Source organism: Ammospiza caudacuta, chromosome Z, assembly GCF_027887145.1.
Source record: "Ammospiza caudacuta isolate bAmmCau1 chromosome Z, bAmmCau1.pri, whole genome shotgun sequence".
NCBI lineage: Eukaryota > Metazoa > Chordata > Aves > Passeriformes > Passerellidae > Ammospiza > Ammospiza caudacuta.
The window spans coordinates 22,076,740-22,098,255 of NC_080632.1; the positions used below are offsets into that span (position 1 = coordinate 22,076,740).

Below are 21,516 nucleotides of genomic sequence, written 5' to 3' on the forward strand. Positions count from 1 at the left end.
TGGAACCTCCTACCCCACCACAGGGGGAGGGGAAGGGGGACACACAGGTAGCAGTAGTAGAGAATTCAGAGTTCAAACTGTGCAGGTGGTGGCTGCAGGTCCCACGGCCCCTCCAGACGGCAGGCGGAGGCACCTAGGAAAGGAACGGGAAGGCACCAACGCCTTCCTGACGGCGGCAGCTCCCCCCCCCCCGCCCGTTAGAGGGCGCAGCGGAGAAGCCCCGGCGGATCCCGTCGCGCCGGAGTGCGAAGCGGGGCTGAGGCGACACCGGCGGCGACACCGGCGGCGGCACCGGCGCCAGTACCGGCCCCGACACCGCCCCGCGCAGGGCCGGCCCATCCGCACCGCCCCGCCGGCACCTGGCGCGGCCCCGCCCGGCCGCGGCGGTGGGCGGGCCCCGCATGCAGATGCGTCCCCCGCCTCTCCGGTGCGTGCTGAGGTCAGGCTGGGCTGCGCTGCCAGCGCGGAGCAGCGGGGTTGAGGTCGCGGCAGACCCGTAGTCGCGGGGGCGGGCGCGGAGCTACGGCGAGCGCCTGGCTCGGGCCGGGAGCGGCTCCCTCCCGCTGGGAAGCCAAGGGGCTCGGCGGGGCCCTTCCAGCCGCTGGCAGCGGGAGAGCGGGGAGTGCGCGGAGCGGGGCGCCCGGCCCGCCCCGCCGACCCGCTCCTCCATGCGGGCGGCGAGCGGGGCTGGGGCGCGGGGCGCCGGGGGCAGCGCGCAGCGGTGCTGAGGCCGCGACCGGGAGAGACGATGGCCAAATGGCTGAATAAGTACTTCAGCCTGGGCAACAGCAAGACCAAGAGCCCTCCGCAGCCCCCGCGGCCCGACTACCGGGAGAAGCGCAACGGTGCCGGCATCGCACCCCGCCCCGAGGGGCCGCCGCACCTCCACCACCACCACACCTCGCCCGGCTTTTCGCGCCGCCGTCCGCGCGACGACACCAGCGACCTGCTCCGCGCCTACCGCGCCCAGAAGGACCGCGACTTCGAGGACCCCTACAGCGGGCCCGGCTCGTCCCTGCGCAAGCTGCGCGCCATGTGCCGGCCGGACTACTCGGCGTCCGAGGACCTGGGCGAGGGAGCCCTCAAGGCTTCCTCCTCCTCCTCCTCTTCGTCGTGCTGTGCCACGCCTCCCACCACCGGGTCCCCGCACCTCTTCCGCAGCCACAGCGAGCGCCGCCCGGCGACGCCACCCGAAGTGAAGTACATTTCCCCCAAGCACCGGCTGATCAAGGTGGAGAGCGGCGGTGGAGGTGGCGACGGCGCCGGCAAGAAGCTCAGCAAGGGCTCCAAGCAGCCGACGGTTGCTGCCCCCTCTGTCATGAAAGATAAAGTAAGTGTTGTGTTCCTGTTCCTGCCCCTGTAGGCTAGGTGGTAGGGCTGGGGCTACGTTAGGCCCTGGAAGGACTGTTGGCCAGGGGACCAGCTGCTGCACATCTGGAGTTGCCTCTGTTCTCAGCCATCCTTCATTGGGTGGCCTGGCCCTCTTTAATGCTTTAGGTCATGCGGGGCATGTGCAGGAGTAGCACGTGAAGTGATGGTGCCCTGTCCTTATGGCTTCAAGCTCACTTTCCTTCTGATGGGGACATGTTCCCAGGTGTGTCTGGCCCTCCTTTGAGACACAGTTCACTGCCAGCCTCATGATGGGTACCAAAGCTCTTTTTGTGACCCTGCAGAACAGGATATGAATCGTTAGGGGGATGCTTGGGGAGTGCTAGAGGCCCTTGAAAAGCCTTGCGCTTGTGACCCCAGAGAGAGGCCTCAGCGACACTGCGTGTGGTATTGGACAGTCATATATGAAAAATGAACTGGTTTTATGGAGAGAGTTTGTAATTTGTTTATTTATAAACTTCTTACCTGTAGTTCATTGTTTAAGGTGGTTCAAAGTCCTGTGTTACAATAGCAGGGCAACTTCCATGATAGCTGTGTTTCCAACTGGTTTGTAGCTGAAGCAAATTCCATAGCTACTTGCCCAGTTGCAAACGTTATCCTGTCTTTTACTGGTCCTTCTCTTCAAATTTTAACAAAACATTCTAGACACAACCCTGGAAAGTACTGGCCTTGGGAACTGAAGTTAGAGAGGGAATAGCATTAATTTTTTTTTTTTAAGAACAGCACATCCTCTTGCCTGTGTTGGTCTTGTGAGTATAGTTCAGTTTCTCTCATGTATTGGAAATAAATGTTTCTCTATTTTGTTAATTGGCATTTTCAACTCCAGGATAATAGTCACATCACAGGAATGTCAGGTATGTTCTGAATGTTATCTGTCTGAATGATCTCTGTGTACATGTTTAAATATGCAACATGATTGCATTGCCACACTTCCATGACAACTTGATAAATTATATCTGTCCAGGTGGAATTCCAAAGAAATCTGCTTATGATGGTGATGATATAGGGTGAAAAATCTAGGATTTATTCTGTTGTCTTAGTAGGTGTTCCTGACTGGAAGCAACTGTTTTTTGTGGAACTGATTGATTAAAGGCCAGCATCTCTCTATGTTTTCCACTATATGTTACAATCTATTCAGTTTTCTTTAAATTTCCTACACTGATATTAGGTATCCTCTTTTAGGGAACGCCTTTCAGCAAAAACAAGTGCTTGGGGCAGAATGTATTTCTTTTTCTTTTTAAAAAATCTCTGTTCAGTTTTAGACCATACTGAAGCAATTTTTATCAGAAAATACGTATTTGTTGCTAGGTAACGTGCTGCTTTGTAACGGTCATAAATCGGTATGCTTGTCCCAAGGCCTTGTTGCAGGTTCTGAAGCTTGTAGGCAAAAATTCTCATATTTAGGGGTTTTTTTCCCAATTATTAAAAGAGAAAACTATATGTGACAAGCAGGAAATCTAAATGCGTCTGAGAAAAGCCAACTGTGGCTGCCTGCAATAGCATTTTTATGCAACATAGCTTGCCTTTTGTTCAATTGTGTTAGTTCATCCCAGCAATGGATGTGAAATCTCATTTATTTCGCAGCCCCAAAATGTAGAGTTTGACAGTTGAACTTGGTAAGTAGGGATCATAGTGGGCCAGCAAGGAACTGCTTCTCTTCTACACCTGTGATTCACTGAGGAAGAAAAATTGGAAATTTAGTTAACTGAGAGTTAACTGAGAGTTCATTAGCGAACAAAGCAATTGAAAATAAACTTCTCTAAGATATAATAGGAAGACAGTAAAGATAGAATAAAACCCCCCAAAGCTAGAGGTCTGCTTCATAAGAATTCACAGACATGATAAAAACATTTTAAAAACTGGGTTTTTTATGCTGTGTGTAAGATAGCATAAGCTAGTAAACAGTTTAGGAATAAAAAAATAACTAAGGGCCATATAGTTCTGTCTTCACAGAAGTATGTTAGTGTTTAATGATCCAGTAATGCCTGTTAAATGTTTGTGTTTCATTCCAGCATCACTGTTTCAGTATTTTGGTGGTGGGTTTTTTTCTGAATTCATTTACAAGGATAGAATGCTGTTTTCCTTTATGTGTTGATGGAGAAGTGAGAAGTAGGGGTTTTAGCATATTCAGTGAGCAATTTTATATCTTCTGTGGTTTGTCATCAGTAAAGAACTGGATGAAAATCTCAGTTGTGTGTCATACTTGAAAGAGTTACTGGAATGGGAAGGAGATTCATGGAAGTGCTTGTTTGGTGTGGTTACTTATAAAGGGCAAATGGCAAAGTACAGAGAGTGGCAGATTGGTTAGCTGAAATTCCCAAAGGAAAAGAAAAATTGTAAACTAGCTGATTCAGGGAGTAAAGGGGATGGAGATTTAAAGTGGTGGCAGACATGATTATATTATGCAAGATTTTAGACAAAGGCTGGTAAAGTAGCCAGAGAGATGTAATCTATCTGGGATTCAGGAAGTTTTGATATGTAGCAGTGGAAATACCAATTAAAGCTGAAACAGACAAATCCAAATTGCCATGCACCTTTTAGTAGTGAGGTGACTAACCTCTACAACAGATGCAGTGAGAGTCATCATTTCCAGATGTGTTTGAATTCATATTGTTGGGTGGATTTATTTTTTTTTTTTTAATTATGTAGGTAATACAATTAGGTGGGTTTGGGGACTTTAACTGTGGCGTTTACCTTCAGACAAGGGAGAGCAGGGTGTGTTACAATTAATGGCTGAAGGAGTTCAGGTCCTTTGGTATGGTGGATAAGGAAATTATTGACTCCTATCTTTAGTGCTGGTTTGTGAGAGCTTAATTTATTGGCTTGCTACAAAGAAGCTAGGGAGTGTGGGCAAGTTGAAACAACATGTGGTTGTATTCTAGATGAATCTGGCATCTCCTGTATTTGTGTAAGCATAAACACAAGACTTTGTTTAAGACCAGCTCACTAGGCAAACCACTTGTGAATGGAGATCAAAAGAAATAAGCTGAAATCTTTCTGAGTGATTGTCTTCTATCTGGATTTACACACACTTGGTGTGTGTAAATCCATGAAGTAATAACTGAGGGGGAAATGTCTGTGTGGAAGAATACTTCAGATATGTTTTCACCTATTATGTATTTGAACCTAACCATTTCTCTGCCAGGTTTAGCAGCTAAAGAACCTGAGATATTTCCCAAAAACAGCTGTGTCATACTTCATCACAGGAGGTTCTTAAGATTTAAACCTGGGTTCATAGCACATTGTCCTTTAAAAGACATTTATTTCATAATGAGCAGCATTTTGCACTATCTCTGTCCAGTAGAGACAGAACAATGTTAACAATCAATGTAATTCTTCATATTGAATGCAGAAGATGCTGCAAGTTGCAAGATCCATTTCCACAGGTGTTAAAGAAATTTTTGACATTAATCTCCCTTCTTCATTAGATAGGTTTGTTGGCACAGGTCAGTTATATATCTGGTAGTGCCTCAACACAGGGACTCTGAACAAATAAATCCCTAGGCAATTATACACTTACAGTCCAAACTCCCTATCCCTCACATGACAGTCTGGACAAACAGCAGCATTGGGGTCTGGGGTCTTCTTACTTCTGGTTTTCTGTTTTGTTACCAATTGCTTGCTGTATATTTTGTTGGTTCTGCCATCCTTGTTGTAATATGGTTGTTGCAGTCCACGAGCTGTGATCTATTATTTTTTAAATAATATTTAAAATGCTAGTTTTGTCCAGTTTAATTATTATTAATGTATATATTGTTAGCTCCAGGCTGTACTGTAATTGCTGTTCAACTTAGACAACATAACCTTATAGTTCCAATAAAGTTCAACCTACAGCCTAACAATTCTAGCTATTCTAGATATTTTTGTCAAGCAAGCACTCAGTACTTTCAAATAGTACAAATAGTCTTGAATGGTAAGACAGGATGTATCTGAAGCAGTAGAGAATAACTTGATTCTGCACAGAGTCGATCTAGTGCAAAATCATGTGAATGTTGTGCAGCAGCAGCAATTAACCAGGCAACTGTTCAGGACAGCAGAGCTGCTGACTTGATGTATGTACAAAGTTCTGAAAATACTATGTATGCGTAAGAAACATGTGCCTTTGCAGTAGACTAGCAAAGTAGTATACCTTTTTTAACTTCTGACATCTTGCACAGAAGTGATTAGACTCTGTACAGCATTATTAAGATCTTTATATTATTAAAACACTGTTTTAGGTTTGAGCAGATGCTTGTCTTATTTTTGTATATGGAAGGTCTATATTTTATTTGATCTTTAAATTGAGAATAAATCACGTGCATTTAAAACAATCTTGCAGCTGGTATTTCAAGGTGAAATACTGAGAAAACACTTGAAATGTCTAAACAGTGTTGAGGTTATTTGTATCAGAGAATATTATTTCTAGAGATCCTAAACTACAAATGTAACTCAGCGTCTTATTCCCGTGTTTCATCCATTGCAGCAGAGTTTCAAGCTGCCTCCATATGGTTGGTTCTGAAATAGTCCTCCTCTCTACATGTGGTTCCCATTGTTATATGGCTCTGTCTTTGAGTAAAAGAAAAGAAATAGTCATGGCTGCTGGTTGTGCATTAGTTGCTTAGGCAAGGCCATACATAAAGGCAGGAAGTTATAGTTTTTCTGCGTATCGATGTTGTTACAGGGCAGCTATAATGCAGCTAGAAATGCAATTTTTTCTCATATGTCAGTCTTATGATTAAGGGACTACAACAGTCTTGTGAAGAGGAGGATATTTAGATACAGCCTGAGACTTTGGAGTCTTGGCTTCAGAGCTTTTTTGGAATGATGCAGTAGGCTGTTCAGTTACCAGTATGCCTGGCATCTGCACTGTATGCACTGCTTGGAACACTCATGGCTTTGGAAGCTATCCAAATTGTCAGACTTCTGGACATAAAGAGATACAAGCAGAGAGGGACTATCAGGAAAGAGTATGAAGGAGTTGGATGACGTGAAGATTTAAGAAGGGAGTGGTAGACTTCTGGAAGAGTGTATCGTGTGTATACCTTTGCAGTAAGCATCTTAACTCCACTGTAAGAAAGTTCCTCAGATATTGCCTTTGAACAAGGGGATGGACTTGTTGTTCTGCTGCAACACTGGGGTCACCATAAATGCAGCTTTCTTACTACTGCATGATAGCACACATGTTACCTGCAGTCTTTCCTTGAAAACTGTCCAGATGAGGAAAGACATCTGTACTATGTTATTTTACATATCCAACTTGCACACCAACTGTTAGCATTAGACTGTTGTAATGTATATGTGTAAGTAAAACCTTCTATAGGCTAAATAAGGTTATGCAATTTACTATGATTCAAAGGGTATTCTAACTCTAAATGAGAAATTAGGAACAGCAAAAATTGTACGGGAATTCAAGTAAGTATTTTAGCCTGATTAATGAGGAGAAAGGATCTAGAAAGGAAAAAGATGAAGCTGTATTTCTCTTTTTAAACATTAAGTTTGCATGTAATCTTGTAGTTTGCTATCTGATCTTATGGCCAGTTTACCATTTTATTTCTTGGATCACTGAAGAAATGTCTAGTTTTATAAGATTCTTTGCTCCCCAGGCTCACTGACTGGTGTAAGAGAGATGTTTGTGTCTCTAAACACCTTTGTATATGTCCTTGCTTGTGCTAACCACTGCCTGGTGGCAAACAATATGGTTTGACTTTTTACTCCTTTGCTGTTCTGTGTCATTGTGGTTGTATCCTTAACTAACAGTATGGTAGGCATGGTTTGGAAGTGGAGGAAGTGATATGAGAATAAGCAGTTGAAATAGCATAATGATGGATTCTAGCAAGAGATAGGAAAGGACTGTGGTGCAGATCTTCCTGGATAGGCTGTTGTTTTTGTAAATGTTACTGTTAGACAGTCTATTTGCAAGGAAACAGGCATAAGGTGTGGTTTTGGAGTAGTTGTGCATTGTCAGGAAGTGTGGAAAATCGTTCAATTGTTTTACAAAATATATTCTGCTAATGACATAAAAGGGGTACAATTTTTTTAAGCTTATTTTTAAAAACTTTGTTTTCTAAAGAGAATATATCTTAATTTTTCTGTTAGTCTATCCTTCAACAACTCTTAGATCTACTGCAAAATCTTCAAAGCTGTATTTTCAGATTTAAAATACTTTAATGGATGGGTCAAGGAAGCACTTGTTTCTTTCTGAGGGGAAAGGTACAAACACATTTTTAAACTTTGAGCAGGAAGTGCTGCATTGCCTGCCATGTGTAGAGTGGTGTGCATTGCCCTTTGTGAAGCAGTGTGTCACATATGGGATGGCAGGGGACTTCAGTTACTGCCTGGGAATACAGGAGAGAAATGGAGGGCAAGAAGGCAGGAACTGTTATTTGTATCAACTTGTTAGCAGTTCAGTTTTGTCCCTGTGAGTGTGTGGACTTATAAAAACTCAAGAACAATTCACCTTCACTGAGCACCAAACCTTGTATGTGAAAGAATAGCTCTTGAAATCCTGTTATTAAATACTGTGGATTTTTCCCCCAGCATCTCACTATCAGTTCACAACTCTCTGAGAAATTTAGGCACCACATTTCCTAATCTGTGTTTCAATTACCGTTTAGATGAGATGTATCATTCTTTGGAAGTCACCGCTACGAATGAGGTCTGTGATTCTTTCCGGGGTTAGAGCTAGTGTTGGTCTTTCTTAATACCCAAATTTAGGATTAGGAGGAAAGACTCTATATACATTTTATCTGTAGGGTAGTCCTCTAGAATCATACCCTAAATTTCTGACTTGGTAGCAAGGTATTAAATGCCCTCGATATATTTCTCCTGATACTTTCAGGAATCTGGTCATGTATAGATCACTCCATTAGCATGTTTTCCAAGGCTGTGAAATTTATTTTTAATAAAAAGTGGTACTTGGTTACAGGGAGCGTTATCCAACAGGTTCCTGAATGCAGTGCTTCATGGAAGAAAAGTGGAAATCTTTATTAATATGGAAAATAGATCAAGACCAAACTTCACAGTCTTGCTGTATGCAGGCTGAGCTTTGTTCAGGTTTCAACATCAGAGATGTTTCTTATGTGTAGTTGCCTGAATTTTACATGAAAATATAATTATTTAGGAAACATCTGCTTAGGGCATATTTGGGATGTGAGACCTGGAGGTTCCTTGTGGTCAAAGAGAAAAATCTGATATTTGTCAAAAATATCATGTTGTGAAAAAACGCCAAACATACCCTGCAAAAAATCTGCAACCAGTACAACACAACACCAACCAAACAAAATAACAACACAACTCTCCCATTTAATATTGTTAATCACCGTTGGCCACCATGATGATTAGATGCATAGAGCACCTCTCATATGAGGAAAGGCTGAGGGAACTGGGGTTGTTCAGCTGGGAGAAGAGAAGGCTTTGGGGTCACCTAAATGGAGCCTTCCAATATCTGCAGGGACCCTACAAGAAATATGGAGAGGGACGTTTTTGCAAGGGCATATAGTGACAGAGCAAGGGAGAATGGCTTTGTAATGAAAGTAGATTTACATAACATTTTAGGAAGAAGTTCTTGACTGTGAAGCTGATGAGGCCCAGGTTGCCCAGAGAAGGTGTGGATGCCCCATCCCTGGAAGTGTACAAGGCCAGGTTGGGTGAGGCTCCAAGCAGCCTGGTCTATCTAAAGGCATCCCTGTCCACAGCAGAGGGGTTGGAACCAGATGATCTTTAAGGTCCTATCTAACCCAGGCCATTCTGTGATAATTTAGAGTGATTTCTACTGTAGCTAGGGACTAGTCTTTTGTGAATACAAATTCTCAGAGAGGATGAAGAATTTTCATTACATTGTGTTAAATGTGTTAACTGTGGTGTTCTCAGAGATATATTCACAGTTTTTAAGTGCCCTTGTCTTCTGTATCTTTGCTGATAGACACATGCTGTTATCTGCGATATTGGTGGGCTCAATTGCAACTCACAGAAGTTGAAAGAGGAATATATGGTCTGCCATTATACAGTTATTTAAGTATGTGCCTGCCCATGGCAAGGAGTTTGGAACTAGAGAGTCTTTAAGGTCCATTCCAACCCAAACCATTCTATTATTTAATACTGATAATATAATAATATATATTATTTAATAAAAAGAAATCTTTAAAGTAAATATCCCCTAATAAATTCCTCAAAGGTCTGGTGGACAGGAAAAGTATTTTAGATTTTTTGCTACATGTTGTGTATTATAATTTCTCTTGGATTCTTCTAGAACAGTGTGTCCTTAATCACAATAGCCACTAAATTAGTGAAATAGCTAACAGTTCTGTGCTGATGTTAGTGTTTTAAAGATAGCTTGCATTTTATTGCATCTTCTGTGTTTCTGTTCAATTAAAAACAGAGATTACCTCTATTTTTTCAGTGTGGTGAGTTCGTATTTGTTTCCTTCTTTTTCATTCCCTTTAAAATGTTTGGTTTAGTCAGATAGAGATACCTGTGAAATTATGTACTTAGGTGTGTTCTTTGGTTTCTTCCTGTGCCTGCATATGCACATTATGCTTTTGTATATCCAAATACTCATTTAAACTTGTGTTTAATATGATAATATTTGTCAGAGTTTTTTTAAGCCTGTAGAAGAACAAAGACTATGCATCAACAGTGAAGCTTGCAACTTAATTAATATATAATAGAAGGATAAACCAACCTCAATCTCAGCTTATATGTAATTTTCTGGGAGGTAGAGTGATTATTGGGCTTTTGATCTTGTATCTGCTGATGAACTTTTTAGCGAGAGTGATGGTTTTTAATTTGTCAACTTGTCTGGTAACTGAGCTGTACTCTTTTTCTCTGTCTTCTGACTTTTAACTAGCAACCTGCAAGGAAGAGCCCCTGCAAGTGTTCTCTAAATGGTTATTGACTTCTTTTAATAACTGTACTTCTATTTATGTGTTAGTTTCTTTTGCTTGATGTTACTGATGCCTCGAAGTACTACATCTACATATATACAAAAATAGAAAATAGTATCATATATGAATGGGATGTCATAGAACAGGCTTGAATAGAGCAGGGATCGGTAGTTGTAGGAGCTCCTAGCCCACACTCAGAATGTAGATCTCGCATTCTCTCAAGAGATAAGCCATAGGTCTTTGACAATAACCCTGACAAATGCAACTGACTTTGACATTATTTTGGAATCTGGATGACTGCCTTCTGGGGATTCCTGATAGCTGTGTTTTCATTTTGACAGACTGGACCTGTGAGGAAGGTGGCTGGATTTGGCAGAGCAGGGAGCCAAATTAAATATGTCCTGCTCCAAAGGTCATCCTCTGCGTATGAATGCTGTCTTTAGCTGTGCATAGAAAATTTCAACATGTTGCCATTCCTCTGATTATGTCCTGGGTAGGTGTGGCAAGTACAGAATTAGATCCTGGATAGTCTAACTAGCTGAGACTTCTTGGAGGGATGCATTTGTAGACAGTGGATGCTGTCCATTGTCTTTTACCTCCTGTCCAGTGTTTGTCAGTCAGTAACATGAAGGATCAGTTTGGAGACCAGTCAAACGAGTTTAGCCATTTGCCTTGGAAACGCACTAAATCAAAGCTGTGGAAGGGGCACTGCATGCAGGCCCTAACCTGAGATCTCCTGTGCTCTCCTTGGCCTCTGGACTGTAGAAAAGAAATGCCTGTCTGAGACCAGTTTGCTGGGCAGTGGTTGAAAGGTTGTTGGGAGAAATATAAACAAACACAATGCCTCTTTCTGGAAAGCTAATGAGCTCTGGTGAGCACAGGAGCACATTGGTTGTCACAAGACCTGCTCCTACATGCCTGTGGGGAAGAGGTGACAGCATGGTGTTCTCACAGTGGATCTTCCCCATGTGGCATGGAGGTGATCAAGATAATGATCTGCAGAGCCCCCACTGCATATGCAAGGCATGTACCGGTGATATTTGTTTAACATTAGAATGCTTTTTCTTTCTCAGGATAGCATGAAAGGAGTATGAGAACAGTGTATTGATACCATCTGTCATGAAGCAAGTGTTTTGTTTGACTAGAAAATTCATGTACTCGGAACCTTCTATTTCATCAAAAGTTTTTGTCTGTACTTTGTCTATACTTTGTCTCTCAAGCATAGAGGCTTGGAAGGTGAGCTCTTTAAGCTAAAAGTAGCTTATGTGGAGATGGCAAAAAGACTTGCAGAGTAGGAACTCTTTTTCTGCTTGAGATCTCTAAAAACAGGAAAAATAATCCTCTGAAATAGGGTTGTCAAAAGTAGTTCAGACATTTACAGTAAGTATAACAAAACCAGCAGTCATACTCATTTGAGGTTTTTTTTGAAAGAAATGGAAATACTTGAGACTTCCTAGAAGTGGAGAATTTATAGCTGTTAGCAAGTATAGAAGAAATCAAATTCTGGCACTGGCCAGCTGCTACATCTAGGCTGAGAATTACTGAATTTTATTATATATGGAAACAGTAACAGTCAGCTGGGGAGTCCTCTGACAGCTCAGCATTGTAAATCCACTTGTAATAAGACAGACAGTTCCAGGAATGGTAAAGCAGGTTGCTCTTTCTGCCGGAGTGCTGAAAGGTGGGTTTGGTATTTGCTGTGAGAGGATGTTGTTTAGGTTGGAGTTTTTTGGGTGGCTTTTTTTTGGGGGGGGGGGGGGGGTGGTCTTGTTTGACAGCATCTTTTATGTATAATTTTCCTCCTAGTATACTTTGGGCAAATGAAGAAGAAATGTCAAATAGCTGTGCTAAGTCTGCTTTCTGTTTTATGTTCTAGTACAGTTGTGCAAAGGATTGGCAAGTACTATGTGTCAACATTTGCAAAGGAGAGCAGCACAGAGCACATGCAGCCACCTAGCAGCTCTTGACAGGCTCAGAGCAGAAGGCAACATGGATGGCATTTCAGCTGCATCACTTTTGGAAAAAAAACTGCCCTTGTGACTAGGAGAAATTACTGCTGCATTATACACGTGTCCTCTTTGTCTCAAGGGTGTGCAGCTGCTGTCACTTGATTTGCTCCTTGGGCATATGTTGCCAGACAGGGGGGAGGGGACTTTTTCCCTTTGTGTTAACTGTTTTCGAAATAATGAGGGAGTAATTTTGGACACCAAGCGAAAGAAAGAATTATGTTTTCCTCTCTCGATGATCCACGTCAGTCTGGTGATTTCTGGTCAAAAAAAAAGCTTCCAGTCACTTTAAGCTCTGAGTGGAAGAAAACACGAAAAACCCATAATTAAAATGTCAGTCTTGGTAGTAAAATAAGCAAAATAAGTAGTATAAAATTGCTATGTGCCAGTGTTATGGGGCCTGAGTAATGACTCTGAAGTGTGTTAGGTGTTTTGTTTCCTAATCTTAAAGGAGATCTGTCTTTCCTAATAGAGTGTTCATTTATTCCATGGCACTTGTGCAGGTGTTTGATCTGTGAATACTTGTGTGTCCTGTTTTTCTTCTCTGACTGGTGGGATATGCTGGCAGCAGGAGACAGAAGCAGATGCCGCCTCAGTCTCTCAGCTGGCAGTGTACTCCAGGTTCTTTGTTGAAAATATTGAAACTGTTGGAATAGCACTGTGCTGTAAGTCTTACTAGTGCTTGTCTTAAAAATGTGAAGTAACTCAGTTGAAAAATCCCTTGTAAATAAAGTAAGCAGTCAGGGCAAAACCCCCAAGGCAAAACCCTTTGCCTTGCTTTGAGTGATGAGTTGGATAGGGTGATCTCTTGTGGTTCTTTCCCACCTGAATAATCTTAGGGTTTCATAGGGATTCTGATGTTGAAGCCTGCCTCTGCCTGCTTTTGTTTGCTTCAGACTCTTTTGCCTGCTGTAGATTCTATCTCTGTGCTCTGCAGTATTTCTCATAGGAGGATTTCTGCCTTTGCCCCAAGTCTGCTTGTCACATCCTAGAAACAAAGATTAGCTCTACCACTTCAATTATGGGGAGGAATGATTCCTGTGACTTTAATTGACTGATAAGAAACCTATAGATAGGTCCTACACAGCATACAATGATTTTGCAGTTGTCAGGAAAGCAGAGCAATGTAAGGTCAAATGTGAGATTTTCAAATCTTCAGATGTTTTTAGTCTCCTAGTGGAGAAGAAAATGTTTTCGGACAGATAATTTATTTTTGCTATCTTTTGTCTTGGTCCACAAAATATAAATAAAAATAATGTTCCTTTGAGCGAAAGAATGGCACAGATGGTTTTGAGGGTTTAAGTTTAGCCAAGAAGTTTTTGTCTTGCTTTTTTCAAGATCTAAAATTAAAAGGCTTCTTATTAATGCAGTGAAAAGAGTACCTTTAGAATGTTTATTTTTAAAGTTTCTAGCAATATTTTCAATTGTAGCTCATAAAACTTAAAAGCAGAGGAGATGAAGTATGTGCAAGGGAAGGAGTGGGTTTTTTTCCTGAATATTAGCAGACTTCTCTAATAAGATTCGCACTGGATTGAATTTGCTGACTGGTTGGCTCTTTCTAATTTGTCCATCTGAATCATTCCATTGCTTGTGCTAGTCAGAAATCCTTTTGACATGGAGTCTGCCCTCATGAGGTTTCTGGTGCACACTTGTATTTCAGTACCATTTAGTAACTAATCTGTGGCAATTGTGTATTTATCCTCTCTTAACCAAAACTGTACTTTGAAGATGGCATAGGATGCAGCCGAGTGAAGGTGTTTTTATTTGCTGATAGGATGTCATTGCCTTCTGCTTTGCACACTGGAGACTTTAGTAACAGTCTCCTTCCTGTCTTTCAGGTATTGATAGCTGATGACTACTCAGATCCGTTTGATGCCAAAAGTGAATTGAACAGAATGGGAAAAGGGGAGAACACCGGCTATATGGAGCCATATGAAGCCCAGAGAATAATGGCTGGTAAGGAAAGACAGTTGCATGTGTGAGCTCCAGTTGCATGGCAGTTCACATGCATATTATAGCTGCTGTGAAACAGAAATGTCCTTTGTCATGGAAAACCATGTTTCTGAAGATGCTTAGGCAGGCAGCAGCAAATTCCATAGAAGCACTGCATTTTCCTGCATATGCCTTTATACCTAAAAAATACCACTCTGTACCTCGCTTTTAAATGTAGAAGTTTTGTATTGTCAGGTAATAAGATGAAAAACTAAGAGCAATGGGAGTTGGAGTTTGTATTCCTCTTCTTGGCAATGTGAAGGCTGTCATCTGTGTATGTGGGTGAGATGGCCAAAGCATGACATTGTGTTATTCCACTTAAAAACAGTTGAACAGCTTGCTAATGGACTTTTTTCCTCAATCAGATTTGGTCTTGGTGTTGGAGGAGGGCTGCAGATCTACATCGTTCTGTAACTTCTTTCTTCCTTCCTTGCTTCTCTGATGTTTTTTTATCAGCAGTCAAAATGAGACACTATAGGATGCCAGTGGTGGTGATGTTGTATGCCTTTGAACTATTTAAATCTCTGGTACCAGCATTGTGCAACTCTATTTTCTCTGTATTTTCTTTATTAGAATCAATATCCTACTCGTTGGCTGTGCAGTCTGCAAAATGTTCTGTGGTATTGGGCCATATGTTTTTAATTTGTGATGATTTAACCAGTCAATACATATCTTTGTGCAGATCAAATGTACATTTCTTGGATTTGTACAGCAGGTGCTTTTTTTCTCATTTTGCAGTATAAGTCAGTCTTGTGCCCAGTTAAGTTGATTGTGTGCTTTCCTTTTCTATTGGCAGCTCCTGTTTTGGGCCCTCAGGAAAGATTAATCAGTGGGGGAAGATGAGGCTGTTGGATGCAAAGATCCTTTTTTCATGCAAGTGTTCCTATTTTTCTTTTCTTAAAGCATTTCTGAAGAGAGACCCAGGAAATGACATGGAAACAGTTCTTTGGAAGTTTTCAGTACCTTATAGAAGGGCTAGGAGCTGTTACTTCTCATTAGTGTAAATCTATTAATTTTAAGTCAAGGAATTTCTCAGCAAATCATATTAGTCCAAATAATTTCTTGCTCTTTATACAGCAGTGGTGAGCACTTGTAATTTAAATTATTAAGCTTATAGTGCATTGGCTTGTTTCTTCCTGCATTTAGGACTGGAGTTTGTTCTCTCTTCTTTTTCAGATTAGTCATAACAAATGAGATATTTAGTAGGTACTGGATGACTTATCTGCAGAAAGGGACAGTAGGTTCGTGAGCCATTGCAATTACGAGACATCCTTTTGCCTAATTGCTACTTGGTGCAACTGATAAGCTGTTATATCTGCTCCATGTCATTATAAAGGAAACATGAGGAGCTCTTCAAGATTCTAAAGGCACTTTTGAAAATAGGGTTTAATTGATTATAATGATAGAGCAAGTGTTTTGAATATTCATGTGACTGAGCAAGTAGAAGATGATTGATATACCTGTGAAGATGTTTTGTGTTTTGAGATCTGGGTATTTAGTTTCCAGTCATCTTGTCTTAATGTGGACAGAGAAGATCTCCCCATAAACCTCCATGGCATCAGGCTATGTTGACTGTATTCAAGCACATAGTTTTATGTGTGGGGATTTTGTAATTGCTCAGGTATTGCCTTTGCACTTTACTTGATAAATGAAAATCCAAAGGCGTCTTGTTGGAGAATTTTTAAAGGTTCTGTTTACTGAGTGAGTTCTATTATGTACGTGCTGCTACTGAAGAAGACCTTTTGACTGAAGTTTGACTTGCCTCAAAATATTTACTGCTTTATTACATTTGTTAGTTTTGTTGTCTGATGAATAGAAGAACATCAGATGGCTATCCATTTAGCCTGACTAATCTGATTAAATTCTTCTGATTGCATTTAAAGTGGCTTAATCCTAGAGAGCATGAATTTGCATAATCCAGCGGAATGCACTGTAGGAGAGATAGAAAATAAAACAGCTTTTTTTCAGTTATTCCGTGTTTACTGGTGCACCTTAACTCTTGAACTCTGGGGACCCAGTGTAAGGGTTGTTGAAATATGACCCTAAAACTTTTGTGCATGCTATGTGTTCCTTGAGTTAGTAGAGGATTAGGCAAAAGCAGGTGTCCATATGAAATAAGACCTTGTGATTTCAATATGAGAAAGTAAGCTTATATCTGAATAGAAATGTGTGATGTCTAAAGTAAGTAATATTTTTATTCAGAGCTTGTCCTTTCTTCCTAAAAGTTCTGTGGTCTTGCAGTTGTCAGGCAGTTTGTTCTGAGCTGATGTTTAATTTAAAAGAATAGGCAGTCCCTGAGTTGATTTATTTCAATTAATTATTGAAATAAATAATTTTATGTGTTCCCATGCTGTCTGTGGTTAGAATTGGGTTCGGTCAGACTTGAAGTTTCTTCTGCTGATAATGTTCCCCAAAAATCTGCAGATTTGTGGTTGTGATGACTGAAAAAACGAACAACCTTTATGACAAAGTTTGGAAGGACTTCTCAAGGAAAGACTTGACCTGAGGCCAAGTTAGAGTGTGTTGACAACATGATAAATGCATGTTGATAAGAAGCTATCATCTTTTGTCAACTGAACACATCTGCTGTGGTATTGCCATTCCTAAGTGTCTGTCCTTGTCTTCAGGAAATCCATGCCAGAGGTTCAAAGAGAATCCCTGGCAATCCAGTTCCTGAAGTGCTGTGTGGTGGGAATCTCAGCGTGGCTAGGTGTGCATCCAAAGCCACAGCAACAGTTGTTGCATCTTTGCCTTGACCACAACCTCTTTGGAGATTTGATGTCCCAGAGTAACTACATGAATATAAAGGAAGTTCTCTGTGATATATGATGTTAAGTATCCTGGACTGTGCATGGAATTGGTTGAAGATTCTGGACTGGATGCTACCAGTGACAGCAAACAGAGATAGCTGATTTCTAAGGATCCTGAGTAGTAGGTTGACCCTACTTCTCCCCTGGCATCAGTTTGTAGCTGCTGCAGTGGCATGAGGTCTGTCACAGAAACAAGCCTGTGCTGCTTTACCTAGGCTGTAGCCAAGCATCACTGCTTGGATCAGGTGTAGTATGTTCTTTATGCTTGAGAGAGGGCTCTGCAGACGAGCAGTGGCTGGAGATGCTGCATTTGAACAGAAGTGAATGGCTGAGACACTGTCAGGTTAGAGTGCTGGTGGTCATAATATCCAGGCCTCTCTGTCATCCATTTCTTTCAGGGAATGGTAGGGGAAGAGAAGTTATTTCCACTTGAATATTTACTCTCATCAGCCTGCACTGAATGTCAAATCCTGGAGAAAGGTCTGTTTGTTTTCTGTGGTAATCCCTTACCTGAGAGGAGAGAGGTTTCCTTAGTTGATGGATATATGACTATGGCAATGGTTGGGGAAAATGTGTTCTTTTTTTCCCCTTAAAATCCCCTAAAAGGCAGAAGGCCCTGTTCCAGCTATAGCCTTACAGCCACGCCTTTCCTCTTTCTCCTGACAGCTGTGCATGTTGACATAACTCTTCCAGGCATCTCTGCCTTTCAGAAAGATTTAACACCAGTCCTCAGATTGCATGAAACATTTGCCATCAAATGCTAGATCAAGGCTGCCTATACCACAGCCTTCTGTGTGCCGCATCATAGAGTGCATCTAAAACTTGTCTTTGGAGAAAGATCCAATTTTGGATCATCATTCAAATGGAGATATGCTGGTAGGCAAATTGTTGCACAAACAATTGAGTTATTTTAAGGTATGATAAGGAGTACTGCCTTTAGAAATTGAGGTAATAAACTGCATCTGTTGTCCTACTTGGTCCTTGGATTTGAAGAGAGCATCTTGCTTCCAAAAGGAGATATTTTATGCCCTGTGTAACCTCTAAAGTTACCCTCATCAGAACAAGTTATGATCTCTTGAGTATGAAGCACCTAGCATGATACATACTATAATATATAATTCAGCTTACTCAAACCACCATAAAATTAAGGTCATTGTAAGTCTCAAAATAATTTGAAACATAATGAAAAATGGCTGGGTGAGGGGTGGGGGTGTTTGGTGAGAGAGGAAGTAGAAAGCATTATCAGGATATGAGGCCTACCCTCAGAAAAGTGTGTGGCAAAATCACTTCTCTTTTTTCTGGATCAGGAATTGTATCTTCTGTTCTGTAGAATGGTCAGGGAAGGAGAAATTAAGCCCTTGAATTAGAACAGTGATTTGAAAGGTGAGATAAGCATGTGCTGCAATCAGTGCCCTGATTACTTAGAGATCTAGGAATGCCTCAGGTCCGTGCCCTGGTAGTCTTGATGTACATCACGTTTTTCCTTTGCTTTTATAAATATGACCTGGGGCTGTGCCAGAGACATCAGCCTCTTTACGAGGTTCTGGCCTCTAGTTCATGCATCTGCCTCAATGATGTGGTAGCCACATCATTGAGACACTCTTCTTGTGTCTCAGAACTCTGGAGATTTAAATGGGTAGCATTACTGAAAACAGTTGCTTTCCCTGAGATGTAACATACCATGTGGTATTCCTCATGGAGCAAATGCTATGTTATGTGCAGACTTAAGAAGGCTGCCATAGCACTATTGATAAAACATACGCTGTGCCTCTGTTCTGATCTGGGTAAATTGAGAGGTTCCTCAGGGCATTAAAGATCTCCTTTTGGGCAGCCGAAAGTAGGTGTTAAAGGAGGAAGGAATTCAATTTGTTATTGATGTATTTCTCACAAGAGTCTAGTCACACAATTGTCTGGGTACTGGACATGTTAGATCTTGTAGGTGGGATGTGCCAACCCATGAGATCAGGGAAAGTGCTCAATGTGCATTTGGTGAGTCTGAAATTGACACAAAAGCATGCTGCCACTACTCCTTGAACACTGGAAAATCTAAGTCATGAAAAGGCTTCTAGCCATAAATGGAAATCTGAATTCAAGTTTCAAACTGAAAAGATAAGCTTGTATGCATGCTCCAGGGATAGGTGAGTGATGTAGCAGAAGGATCTGTGTACTGGACTGAAGACCTAGGGAATCCCTAGAGCTTTTCCTAGGGATTCTCTAGAGCATTAGAATCATGGTACAGAGATACCTGTTTTCTTGCCTGTGTTGTTCAATGCTTTCATCAACCTGAGCAATTACATAATAGCAAAAGTGAGCACAAACTAAGCGAAGTGTGTGATGAGGCAGGGCAGGATTTTCATCCAGAGGGGCTTTAATGAATGTGAGCATTTTGTCAACAGGAGCTCTTTTAAAATTAAATGAGGGGTTATTAGAGAGAATTCTAAAAGAAAAATCACAGCTTTGTTCGTAGGCTCACAATATTAGCATCCTCTTATTTCTTCTTTTTCTTTGTATTTATCATCCTGACTCCATATGCATCATCCTGCCTGTACCATAGAACAGCAGTGATCAAGTCTAACTAGCTCATACTTAGAAATTTTGTGCTTGGGCTTATTTCTCTGAGGATGCAGAAAGCTGAGACTCCTCTGTAGGTGCAGACAATGCTAGAAGAGTAAATGCCTTCTTGCACTTCACTACTTCTTTCTATGGACTGAGGTAAGAGCCCATAGCTGCATCACAATGGAATCTCTAATGCATGACAGGTGGCCTAGCAAAAACAGTGCACCTGCCTTAACTGGGAGCTTCCCATAGACATGCTGGGAGAAGTAGCTCAGTCTTCATACAAGCTATCACAGAAATGCTGGGAATATGGAGAAAACAGGATTCCCATGAACGTGGACCTACTTCAAAAGGTCTTGGGTGTCAGTTTCCCTTGTAACTAGAAAGGCTGTTTTTTGTTCAGACATGTAACTTCATCTGAATAGTCACTAGAGCACATTGGTGGTGAGTCAGATCTTGTAAAATTCTTTACCAGGTGGCCTCTGGCGTGTTGCTTGTTGGCACCGGGTTTGCAACTGCAAATAATATAAGAAAAGCAATGATAACTACTTTGATAAAGGCTTTGATTAGAATGCCTGGATTAGCACATACAGATGGGAAGTTTAGGAAGAATATTTTTGGCTTATTGAAAATCACGAAGCCTAGCAAGCTAACCAGATCTCTAAGCACTGTAGTGGCTCTGTGTAAAATTTGCTGTCTGTCTGTACTTGAGCATGGCAGACAGCTGTAGTGAACACAGGAGAAGCAGTGTATTTGTCCACTAAGCTCAACAGCTGGCATCATTTTCAAAAAGCTTTAAGCTCCTTCTTTTGTTTCTACATTTATGTGTTTCAAGTCTAATTCTCTTTGAGGGTCTGACAATAGGCTAGCCATAACTGAAAATGAGCCCCAAATGAGAATCGATCTATTGTGAATTCCTCATTAGCACTATTATCATCCGGTTTCCAGATGATGTGAATAGACCACATGCTGGTCATTCTAGTAAAAAAATTAAGATTTTTATTTTTTCCTTTAAAAGTGTGGGAAAGTGCAAGGTAACAATTCACTCTTGAAATTTAATGTGCATATGCTCTCATCTCAACATTTGCAATGTGGAGAGCCACTGGGTAGGATTTGAAGATCAAAGATCAGTAGCACACAAAAATAAGTTTGTGATTGATAAGAAGATGGTTTTATTTGGTGTTGGGAGTTTCCTTTAGAGCAGCACTGGAAATCTTGGAGAGCTCTTCCTAGAAGTGACAAAGGAGGAATGTCTGATATGTTCTGAGCATTCCCCATCATTTGGAGCATAGTGCTAGTGTTACTGTCACCTGCTGCCATCCTGTAGTGCAGAACTCCCTGCGGCTCATGAGAAGTGAGGACATGTGCTCTGAACAGCTGTGCTTCTTCTTTAAAGTATGCTAGATGCAATTTTAATTAGAAACCTCCTGGGCTTCAGCATCTATTTCAAATTGTTTCTTACTTAATTTGGAATTTGGACAGACATTCTATTGGGCAATGATTTAAAGGAAAGAAATTGTCTAAGAACAATTACAGAAGAGAACATCTTCCTTGGCATTAGGTCTAAAGTGCATGAATTGAGTGATGTTTGAAATAGTGCTGGGCCTGCTTCAACACAAGTCCTTGTGTTCTCTGAGCAAAGCAGCAGATCTCACACGTGCCGTGAAACCCTACCAGTTTAGAAGCATGTCCAGTTGCCAAGATCATCAGTACTTCTCTTCCTGTCTTCATGAGCACTTGTACCCCATCAGTGACTGTGAGAAGATAAAGCCAGAAAGGGGAGAGCCTAGTTTCTCATGTAGTGAGAGACTGTGATGTGCAGTCGTTGCTGCAGCTGGGTGCATCACTGGGCTGGAAACCAGCTGTGCATAAAATTAATACAATTTCTTTATGTTTAAAGAC

General features: G+C 41.5%; 1 protein-coding gene across 2 annotated transcripts in view; it reads left to right on the forward strand.

Moving 5' to 3' along the window:
• Window positions 1-733: 733 nt before the first annotated feature.
• Window positions 734-21,516, forward strand: part of SHB (SH2 domain containing adaptor protein B) — a 58,399-nt gene continuing 37,616 nt past the window's right edge. The window contains exons 1-2 of one of the 2 annotated variants that reach the window (XM_058823806.1): window positions 734-1,330; window positions 14,095-14,212. In XM_058823806.1, the coding sequence (XP_058679789.1) occupies window positions 749-1,330; window positions 14,095-14,212 (700 nt within the window). In that variant the 5' untranslated portion in view covers window positions 734-748. The remainder of the gene's footprint in view (window positions 1,331-14,094; window positions 14,213-21,516) is intronic. The other variant, XM_058823807.1, reaches the window with a different exon arrangement.